The following is a 12,544-nucleotide window of genomic DNA, read 5'->3' on the forward strand; positions in this document are numbered from 1 at the left end:
TCTTTCCATGGATAACCTCCCCATTTATTGGGAATTTTCTGTATTATTTCGTATTTTGTGTAAATACCCCAAACGTTTTGCGATGTATTTTTTTTCATCGTTGGCCCCACTTTTGTTTTTTTTCTGCTTTGTTTTCGCCCCCCTCGAAAAGAAAAACTCTACATTTGTATTTTGTCCCCTCTATGTTGAGCCCTGTGTGGCTAATAAAGAAACATATCTATCTATCTATCTATCTATCTATCTATCTATCTATCTATCTATCTATCTATCTATCTATCTATTTATCTATCTGTCATTTATCTATCTATCTATCTATCTATCTATCCACCTCTGGGATTCAGTTATATTTCTTCAAGTGATATTCCATTGCTGTCCTGGTTAGTTACAAAACCTACGACTTCGATGCTAACGCATCCATCTGTCTGGTTTGGATTTAGTAGTCGCTGGCAGGTTCACTCCTTTTGATGTTGACGTGCTTCTATGTGACTGCTATGGCTGGTATTCGATGTATTGGCTGTTTATTTTGTTCGTCATGCCAGGCTGCACATGTGAAAATTTATTATTCGACCATCAATATTCGTTGGTTCAGAGACACACATATCTTGTCCCATATATATATATATATATATATATATATATATATATATATATATATATATATATATATATATATATATATATATATATTCATGCATACATACCCATATACACACTCGCAGATACACTCACATATACCTTGATACAAATACAATCACTTACACACATATATATATACATACATATATACATTTCTGAGTATCCCCATATATATATATATATATATATATATATATATATATATATATAAATATATATATATATATGTATGTATGTGTGTGTGTGTGTGTGTGTGTGTGTGTGTGTGTGTGTGTGTGTGTGTGTGTGTGTATACATATGCATACTTATATACATACACCGATCAACAAATACATCCATAGTCATACACACGCACATACATTTATGTTCATATATGCATGTACTTAGGTATATTTTGGGGCACTTCAGTATATATACATATACATATGCATGTGGGATGGGAAGGATAGGAGGGGGAAAAACTGAATTGTAATTATTATTTTTATTCACTGACCCATCTTGAAAATGCATATCTGGTGCGGTGGTTACACCTTGGAATTTTCTCATCATGCTTGTTTACCAAGCTCTCATTATTCAGCAGTATACACAATGCTTCCTCAAGGCAAAGGTCACATTTGTCGGATAGCGAATTACATGGGAGAGCATTTTCTATTATTGACCATTCCATTTCGTTTTTTAATTTTTGATTCTGTCAGTCCCCGTATGAGGTCTGCCAGTGACGTTGCGTGTCGTCTGTTTATTTTTCGGAATGAAGAGATGTGGTTGCGATAACGGACTTTGAATTGGTTTTCCGAGGCACCCGTATATGTTGGAATGTGGAGATTATGCGTTTTTCTTTTACTTGTTTCAGTTGTTTGACTGCGGCCATGCTAGAGCACCGCCTTTAGTCGAACAGATCGACCCTAGGACTTATTCTTCGTAAGCCTAGTAATTATTCTATCGGTCTCTTTTGCCGAACCACTATGTTATTTTTATATGTATATATATACATACATACATATATATATATATATATATATATATATATATATATATATATATATATATATATATATATATATATATATATATATATATATATATATTTGACACATTGCTTCATGAACGGACAAGCGGATTTCAGCACAATCGTTCTAGAATCAATATAACTTGCAGAACTATACACGAATTATCTTCATGAAATAAAATTTGCGTACAGTTCTACCGATTACATTGGGTTAATTTTTCAAAATGCTTCAGCTCTGGTGCGCCAAAACCGGTACACAATTAATTCCTTATTCTGGTTATCTCTCATTTTGTCTTGTTCTGGTGTTTTGCGAAAATTTTTTGTGGAGAACATTATTTTTCGTTGTGGTTGTGTCATTGATGACCTCTTTCTAGCATATTGGATGTCCACTTAGTGGTCATCCCTTCTCATAGACATGTAATATATATATATATATATATATATATATATATACCTAAGGGCTTATGGACTTATTTTGTACAAGATCGGAAAGTTGAACCGTGAACTTTTATGCGTCTTTTTTCTTCTTTTTCTTATCTCCTTATTCCTTCACTCATGTCCTCTATGTCATCATTTCATTAATCTATACCCTTCTCATTTTCCGATGACGGAATATCCCATACTCTGGGATATCCTAGAAACAGCAGTAAGACATTGAATTCTTTCCAATAACAATCATGTATATGACTTGAGACGTTTGTTGTCCTCTTTAACAATTATATATGTGTATGTATGCATATATGTATACATACAACTGGCTTCCTTCAATTTCCCTCTACCAAATCTACCTTAGCCTCGAGCCGCGGCTGTAGTAGAGGACATTTGTGCAAAGAGCCACGTGGGACTGAACACGGAGATAAATGGTTGGGAATCAAACTCTTTACCACACAGCCACGCCCAATATAACATCAATGACAAAACCCAAGAAATAACACCAAACAAAACTGTAATGTGTTTTAATCATCTTCATCCTTTATTTAGCCACAATACACGTGTTTATGAAATAAAATAATACTTAGGAAGCAGTTAACAATTACAAACTTACACAACCAATCTTCTCTTCACACGTCTTGGAATTTTTACAAACAATAAAAATAGTAATAATAATAATAATAATATTAATAATTTTAATAATGTAATGATAATCATAATCAAATTTAAAAATAAAAACATAACGGAAAAAGTAACAAGAAAACATACATATAATCTCACGGCTTTCATAGTTCCCTCTAAAATGTAGAATATTATATAAAGGACTGTATATTAGGACAGTACATGTCACACAGATGTTATCATTTCGCAATCGGAAGCATCGTCACTACTCACTTCTATCTGTGATCGTTGTCTGTGTTTGAGTGATTCTAAAGCTTTCGAATCTTTGCCCAAAGGCAGAGTATCTCCGTTGCTCTGTGAAGAAGAAGAAGAAGAAGAAAGACGAAAATATATGAAATTGGAAAACTTTATAATACTTGATCTTAAATTTTAATGTGTGTGTGTGTGTATATATATATATATATATATATATATATATATAGAGAGAGAGAGAGAGAGAGAGAGTAAATCCTCAAAAGAACAAACACAAAAAGCAACAACGCGAGGACGTGGTACATGTAATGTATTAGCAGGCGCTCTTCTTCGGAAACAGAGGAAAGTTCAATAGATGGGAAGACGGAGGAAGAAAATCGCCAACGATTCACATATGGTTTTATATATATATATATATATATATACCAAATGTAAGAACGTAAATGTGAAACTCTGAGTAGCAGTTCTTTGTGATATTTTTGTAATGCTTTTGCAGCTTTGATCATAATAAAGTATATATATATATATACACACACACACACACACACATACATACATATATATATATATATATATATCAAAACATCCACAATGGGCTGGCCCTAAAAAAATAAATTCATAACAGAAAATCAAAACTTGTACCAAATATCACAAATGCAAATCGCTGCATCACACTGTCGACCTGCCTATGAAATGTTGTTACACACCGCTGCTCACAATGCGCTTCCTTGCATTGTTTTATTGTTGTAAGTTTTGGTGTTACCAATATCGCCATTTCTCACATATGATTAGCTTGTTGTCATTGTTAAAAATCATTTAAATCGAGTTACTGGGCTGAACGAAACTATAAAGAAATGCTGGAGACGACTTCTCGCTCGGTGCTCTGACTTAATAAGCACCAGAAATAAACTGAACAATCGATTCAATGAGCCGAGTTATTCGGTTATAAATTACGTTCTTTTGTATTTTTGGCCTGATAGGGCCATCGAGGAACACTACAGGTGCCTGAGAAACTCTAATCGCTCAGAAATGATGCAAGGCGCGATTTCTCAAGACACGGAATGCGGGGAAACAACACTGAAGCTTTGCTGGGTTGTGTAGTTATGTCGAACAGCTGTTGTCACATGTTGGACAAATTTGGATCTTTGGTTGAGTCCATTGTAAGAATTTGAACTCAGAACTTAAAGAAATATAACTAAATACTGCACAGCAATTTTTTTCGTCCTACACCGAATATGTTAATGTGTAACCTTCACTTAAGTCAACGAATGTACGTTCCAACATCTTGTTAAAGATTATTTATAAATATGTCATATCTTTGACATTTTCGTGGACGGAAAATTAGAATGTAAAAAACAAAAAAAACAAAAAAACAAAAAAAAAGATAAAAAATAAGATTAAAAAATTGTTCCAATCTTTTGACTTGATTTCTCTGCCTTACTCCCTCTTTGTACTTTGTTTCACAGGCTTCCTTTTTAAACTCTTCCCCAATCCATCTTTATAGTGTGCCGCTCCCCCTTTCTCTACCACGCCTCACTCACTCTCTGTATAGTTACATGACAAAGCTATGAAACTTCGTTTAGAGTTTAGTTAAAATAATCTGGGGGTGGAAGTGGGACATCATTTAACCATCTGTATTGCGAGTGATAAAAGATTAAGAACCAAAATGTCGGCAGTATTCTCACGCACAGTAGCTACTGTAATGTATAACGGAAAGACGAAAAATACACTTCTGCGTCGTCTCAAACCATGTGACGTCAAGAAGACATTTTTTTAGCCCTTCACTTCAATAAACAGGCGTTTAATCGCTTTAACGGTTTATCAGTGATTTCTTAATCTGACAAATTTATTGAAATAAAAAGATTTCAATAAAACACAGCGCAAACAATTTCAAATGAATGTCTGAGTCGCTGCTAAATGTTGTACTTTCTGTTTCACACTGCAACGCTATTGACGATTTTATTTAATTTACTGTGATTTTTATTTATTTAATTTTCTTTTATTTTTGCAGTGTCTTAGAGAGAAAAAAAGACGCTTTTCTATGTTTCTTGTATTGAGCTGATTACCATTACCATCGTATTCTTTAAGAAGTTGACAACATATCATATTCACGTGAAATATTTACACTGTCTATAGTTCCTCCGCAAGGTTTTACCCGATTTTGCCTTCACTAAATCGATCTTAAATATGGGCACAGAAACGCACACATACATCTACAGACACACAATCAACTAAATGTCTTGTGTGTGTGTGCGCGTGCGTGTGTCAGCGTGTACGCGCGTGTATATATATATATATAGTGTAAACAGTGTTAGCAGTTATAGTAACCGACTAAGGGATAAAATATCCCGTATATACTATCGGTATATATTATTTTCTAATTATACACACACACACACACACACACACACACACATACACACACACACACACATACACACGCACGCACGCACACACATATATATATATATAAAGAGAGAGTGAAAGAGAGCGAGAGAGAGAGAGAGAGAGAGAGAGAGAGAGAGAGAGAGTTAGATATAGTTATATATACATATATATGCAGATATATCAACATACATGCATACACACACACACATATCATGGATGGATGGATGGATGGATACAGAGCGAGAGAGAAAGAAAAGAAAATAGACCGAATAGATAAGTGTAACTATATGTTTGGTATAAGTGTGTGTGTATACATGTATGTGCGCGTATGTGTATGTGTATTCCTGTGTTCCGAGAAAGAAAGAAGAGAAAGGTAATACTTGATACATACAAAACTCACAAATCCACACACTGGTATTTATGCTGTGAACGTTTGACGACATGACAACCTTTTTTAATGCACACACTGACAGATTTTAAAAACAACGATCGGTAATCTAGCGCCTCATCTTTATATTGAAACTGTTATATTTACTGGTTGGAGTTGAAACAAAGCAAAAATATAAAGAAAATGTGAGAAAAAAAAAAAAAAAAGGATTGTCCGTCTCTTTTAATCAGAAATATCACGATGCAATATATTTTGAAGTATGAGTCAAAGACATTGCTGTTTTCTCTTTCTGTATGTGCTCATCCACGCAAGGGCACACATTGTGCTAAACACAATAATAGTGTAGTATTATGACTTAGTGTAGTATTATGACACACGTATATATATATATATGTGTGTGTGTGTGTATGTGTGTATGTGTGTGTGTGTGTGTGTGTAACCTGTATAGTAGATGTATAAGCTGGGAAAATTTAGTTATTTCTCCATTAACTGGGAAGGTGATGAACACTCTTAACCGGTTTTCGAGTTAACCTTTCTTAAAGAAACAAACAGCCAATAGCTTTATATACTCAACAAGTATACAAGGAATACCGGAGCTGCTAATTTGCATACCGTAAATGTTTAACACTTTATTCAATATCAGGGACTGTCCAAGGGATTTCAGTCCACTCAGTATGAAGGTAGGATATATTGTATACGTAACCTATGCAAGTGAAGGCGCATGGCGCCGTGGTTAGATCGTAGGGCGCACAATCATGAGGTAGTGAGTTCAAATTCTGGACCGGGATGTGCGTTGTGTTCTTGAGCAAGACACTTTATTCTATGTTGGTCCAGTTCATCCAGCTGTAAAAATGAGTTGCGACATGTCACTTGTGCCAAGTTCTATATCGGCTTTTGATTTTTCCCTTGGATAACATCGGTGGCTGGTATGCATGGGCAACTGCTGGTGTTCCATAAAACAACCTTTCCCGGACTTGTGCCTCGGAGGGGAACTTTCTAGGTGCAATTCTATGGTCATTCATGCCCAAAGTGAGCCATTACCCTAGCCCATATATATATATATATATATATATATATATATATATATATATATATATATATATATATATATATATATATATGCACGTTTGCATATATACATATATGTTAGCGTGCCTTCATATATATATATATATATATATATATACATATTAGAATCATTACGTATTTAATGCACATTTTTCAGCTGAATACTATTTCTCGGATTTTCTTTTCTTATGCATCAATCTGAACTTGATAAAATATTTATCATTGCCATATTAATTCATTGGAACCGGTTTTTAATACGCACATAATCATCTCTACAAGAAAGAATTTGGAAATATATTCTGCATGGTGCGGTACCTTTTTTACAAAACTAGGACATGTTTTTATGTCGATATTTAGCCAGCGATAGAGCGTAAAATTCTAGTTCCCGTTGACAGTCGTGTTGAGGATGTTGTTATTTTAGAAATACTAACGAGATAATTAATTGGAGTATAATTTCGTAATCTATTCATTAGTGTTTCCTGATGGCTACTTATTTTCGTAAATAGTGAACGGGATATGAATGGAAAATAGAGAGTTAAATGAAGAGAAGAAAAAAACATTAAGTGTTGACAAACAGAGAAGGGAAGGGAAACGGAAGGTGAGTAGACGTCAAGAACTAACCACCTCATTGTGTCTTAAGAAATATCACAATGTCAGTTTTAGCTTCATCCTCTTTACCATCGTTCAAATGTCACAGCAAATGTGAAAACTCATTAAGACAGAAAAAGGCTTTTAAAGAAAAGTAACCACACGTTTGCAGTTTTGATTCCTTCCGACTCTGTCTTTGTTGTGGTTTTGTCCACCAGATGGCAGTCGGGGAGGGAAGGCATGGTGACATGTCTATTGGCTGCCTTCCTACCGTCAATCTTAAACATCAGTAGCATTTCGCATGTAATATGACGCTAATTATATCGTCTTCTATTCACTACCGATTTTCTTTAAAACTTATTCGTGTATAACAGTCACACAGCTGCCACCTGATTCTAGTAATACAAGTAGTGTTCATCTGTGTGTGTGTGTGTGTACGCGTGCATGTATGTATGTGTGTGCATATATATATATATATATATATATATAAACAAAAGTAAATGAGTATATGCATATATACGTACAGGTATGTGCATACCGACATCCACCTGTATGTATAGGTGCATATCTGGGTACAGGACATTGCAAACAAACGTAGACGAGAACACACGAGCCACATAGAGAACATTCTACTTCATCAGCTACCCACGTTTTAACACCGGCGTGTATAATTCATAGTGTATGTATTTTTTATCCATATAATATATATCAGTGTAATATATATATGGTATGTATTTATTGCCCATATAATATATGTGTAATATATTATTTTGTAAGTTTATACACTCTGTATAGAAATATATATCAGATTTAAGACTAACAAGTTCGTCTGTCTCTTTGCATAAACTATAAGCTTATATCTTTCTTCTGTTCTGCCTCTTATATTAGAGTTCCTTCAATGAAGGAACTCAAATAGAATGAATACCACATACTGATAATGAGTATCTCTAAATTCTTAATTTGTTAAAGATATTTTGGAGATCTACTAAGAATTAGAATGAGATTGTATCAAAGAATCGATCGTAGAAGTGAGATGCGATATCATTTTTGCACCTGAAGAAATAAGCCGAAACTAAATTTCAATTCTCAATGCTAACAATAAAATATATTAATTGAAGCGAATCTATTAAATTAGGCATCAATGTTCAATACGTTTGAATGAGATATATTGGCACATTTATGCATTTCCCAAAGTTATTACATTGCAAACGTAAAAGAATAACTTTAATATGAATCGAAACCGTATTTTTAATACAACAATCCAGAACTTTTCCTCTTATTATGCCGCATGTTTCCCTTTATTTTGTAAGGATATAAAATTCTAATATATGTGCAAGAATTGAAATTTGGATGTTGAATCTAGTTGATTGGAACAATACCAGCAATAAACTGGTACTTTATTTTATCGATCTGAGAGGCTCAAAAAAAGTGAAGTCTGCATCGGAGGAAGTCGATCTCAGAACGTTAAGATTTATGCAAGCCAACAACATAACGTGTTTGCTTACAACTCCACCGATTCTGCTCAATTATCATGAAAGCTGGTCGTGACAGGATGTGATTTATTTCAAAAGTGGGAAGAGTCGATTCAGTTATGGAATTGAGATTTGAAATCACAAATATAAAGACTACCGCCATCCACTTACCTCTTCATTTGAAATGATTTTGAAACTAAAACAAATAAAGTTAGGAAATTTCTCCGAAAGAATAAGACAGAAATTGTTAGAAAATATGAACTGACACTTGTTGAACCGAGAAACTAACATTTTTACTTAACAGACCGTAGCTAATTTGTTCGTCCTTTAAGTTCGAAATCACTTTAGCCTCTTTTGTTGTGGTTGGTTTTGTTTTTTAAGCGTTTGCTTCAGTTAACTGCATTTGCTGCCTTCATACGACTCACGCATGAAATGAATTTACAGTTTTTGTACAAAAACTGGTTGAGTGTGCAAATAGCATTCAAAGCACGTGCAGCCATTGTCAACAAACGAAACATAAATACGAGAAAATGCATAACTGTAAGAAATTTCGATCAAAAATATGAAATCTGGTTTGATAGAACCTAATGTCCTTTGACTGACTGAATCTCTGCACAAGAAATAGATGTGTAAATGCCGTTTCCATAAAAGAACACAAAGAAAACGGCGAAAAATATTTACCTTGAGTGTCATAGCTCCAAGCATCAAACATTGCTCGGAGCTAACAGAAATGGAAATTCAGCAAAAATATAAATAAATATAAAACGAAACATAACACACAGCGTGCATAAGATCAATAAAAAATAATATCTTCTAGCGATAGATCTTTAAATGGTGGACTCTAGATTACTGTAACGTTACTCCTTTTTCCCGATTCTTTTCATGAAGTTTAATGTCCCTGACAGCCATCTTTGCAAAGTTGTTGTATTTCGAAAATTTGAATTTATAATACGATGAAGAAAAATGACATTTGTATTTCCTGTTCGACACACATATCGCTACGATATATCCATTATTGATGTGAGACTTACAGAATTACTAAATAACAATTTTGTAATTCATTTTCCCCTCTTTACTATTTTTTTCCCTTCTACTAAAACAACTAAAAATGATTTCGTGGGTTGAATCGTTTCCAGTACCTTTTGAAATCTCTGTATCTCTGGTTCAAAACTTAAAATGATATTTTAATCAACAAGCCATATAGCTCAAATAGTTTTTTTTTTTTCCACTTTATACTTCGATTGACCGCAACGGAATAAAATTATAGGCCTAAATGTTTCGAATTTTGCCGCAAAATTTTACGGGAGGAGGATAGTCGATTGCATAGACCCCCAATAATTTACTGGGACTTTATTGTATCGACTCCGAAGGAATGAACGTAGAAATTTACCTCGATGAAATTTGAACTGGGAACATAAAGATCCGGAACAGCTGTGCTAAACAGTCTTCCCGTCGCACTAACAACTCTGCCAGTTCGTCAAAGAGTAAAAGAAAGACCCGTACCCGGTCAAATCGTAATAGGTTAAAAATATATTTATTCTTTTCATGAATATTACGTATACTCTTTTACTCTTTTATTTGTTTCAGTCATTTGACTGTGGCCATGCTGGAGCACCGCCTTTAGTCGAAGAAATCGACCCCAGAACTTATTCTTTGTAAGCCTAGTACTTATTCTATCCCTCTCTTTTTGCCGAACCGCTAAGTTACGGGGACGTAAACACCAGCATCTGTTGTCAAGCGATGGTTGGAGGACAAACACAGATACACAAACTTATACACGTACATATATACATATATATATATATATATATATATATATATATATATATATATATATATATACATATATACGATGGGCTTCTTTCAGTTTCCCTTTACCAAATCCACTCACAAGGCTTTGGTCGGCCCGAGGCTATAGTAGAAGACACTCGCCCACGTAGTGGGAATGAACCCAGAACCATGTGGTTAGTAAGCAAGCTACTTACCACACATCCATTCCTGCAACTATGTGACGAAACAGATATTAGATAAAACAATTCTGCATTTATTAAATAAGACAATGTTTTGCATTGCTGCATTATAAGAATGTAGACATTTTATATTTTTTTATCTAACGAAACACAAATATGAAATGCATAACATTTATCAACACAACGCTATATCAGTTCATGAACTGTACAAGGGAATGGGCCATCTGATCCAGTTTTGATTCCTAGTCGAAACTTATTGTAATTACGCAGAAAGATTATTTAGAAGCACCATGAAAAATCACGTAAAAATGCCTTATTTTTACTTCCTTTATAAATTTGTCATTTTGTAGTTGAATAAGAAATCAATTTTAGATTAGATATAACAAAAACACAAACGAATGAAAGAATTTAGTAGAGCAGGTTGTACGATAACGGCAATAAAATGAGTTGTGTACCACCATCTTAGTTATCCATCTGTGAGTCGAACAAAGCAGTTGAAGGCGGAGCCAGCATATATAAAGCTCGTCTATAGAGAAAGACACGTGGAATGGGAATAAGATAACAGTAAATGATCAAACTATTGACGATAACATATTTCTAGCCACTGCTGCCGAGGATTACATAGAATATAGTTTATCGTCAGCAGCACTAACAATAGGAGAATGTTATCAGATTGTTTACGGTTGGTTGAGCAGTCGTGCTGTCGCATATAAATTACTTAGTTATTGGAGTTTTTCGTTGAATATGTATAAATATATAGTCGTGATTGTAGAGCATCTTTTGTCATGATGGTAATATCTGCTTCGGTCCTCCTTAACTGATGAATCAAATGTTTAAAAAGGGTACGCCCTTCTACTTTTTTTGATGAGAGAAACATTAATATACACTGCGGCTGTCAAAAGCATATGGTGTGGTAAACCAGAGATACAAAATACATGTTTTATGCTTAAAATATGCATATTTCTTTGTTTATTTCCAATTTTCAAAGGGAACAAAATATCAGTGGACCAATCATGAAATAGGGGCTGGTATAAATGTTCGATAATTCGATAAAGTGTTAAAACATTAAAATCCGAGCTAGTTATACATTGACAAAATTCACTTCAAAAAGGTTACATATTAAATAAGGGGGTCCTGAATCGGGGATCGAATTAATAGATTTCCCATTAGATAACGGTTTGTTAAATGTGATTAAGACCGAGTTTGAGTTCATTCTTCCTTTGATAAATAAGCCTTTCTATTATAGACACAAGGCCTGAAACTTTGGTGGGAACGGGACGATACTTGATTGATACTTATTTTATCGACCCCCAAAAGAATGAAAAGTAAAGTCGACCTCAGACGAAATGCCTCTAAAGACGGACGAAATGCCGCTACCGATTCTGACAGCTCGCCTCCTTTAAATTTACTAAATAATGGATCGAATGTTAGAAAAAAGAAGTTTCCTAGTTTCTTCTATGACGAATTCAGCTAAGTTATATAGTTGCATATTTAACTACAGGGTGTCCACAAAGCCTGTGTACATGGAGTAAATAAAATCATAATATAAACAATTAAATATCAGAAATAATAATTTCTTAAAGTATGTGTTAATCCCCATGTGGGTACATGGAGTAAATAAAATCATAACATAAATAATTAAATATAAGAAATAATAATTTCTTAAAGTATGTGTTAATCCCGTGTACCCAAACTTTGTGGACACCCTGTAGCATTTTACTCA

The 12,544-nt window shown here is 34.0% G+C and overlaps 1 protein-coding gene across 3 annotated transcripts in view; it reads right to left on the reverse strand.

Moving 5' to 3' along the window:
- Positions 1 to 2,589: 2,589 nt before the first annotated feature.
- LOC106870405 (cadherin EGF LAG seven-pass G-type receptor 1) overlaps positions 2,590 to 12,544 on the reverse strand; it is a 538,322-nt gene continuing 528,367 nt past the window's right edge. For 2 of the 3 annotated variants that reach the window (XM_052966875.2, XM_089350213.1), the window contains exon 29: positions 2,783 to 3,049. In XM_052966875.2, the coding sequence (XP_052822835.1) occupies positions 2,921 to 3,049 (129 nt within the window). In that variant the 3' untranslated portion in view covers positions 2,783 to 2,920. Of the gene's footprint in view, positions 3,050 to 12,544 lie in introns of all 3 variants that reach the window. The other variant, XM_052966877.2, reaches the window with a different exon arrangement.

This window comes from Octopus bimaculoides, chromosome 4 (genome assembly GCF_046866305.1).
Source record: "Octopus bimaculoides isolate indiv1 chromosome 4, ASM4686630v1, whole genome shotgun sequence".
Lineage (NCBI taxonomy): Eukaryota > Metazoa > Mollusca > Cephalopoda > Octopoda > Octopodidae > Octopus > Octopus bimaculoides.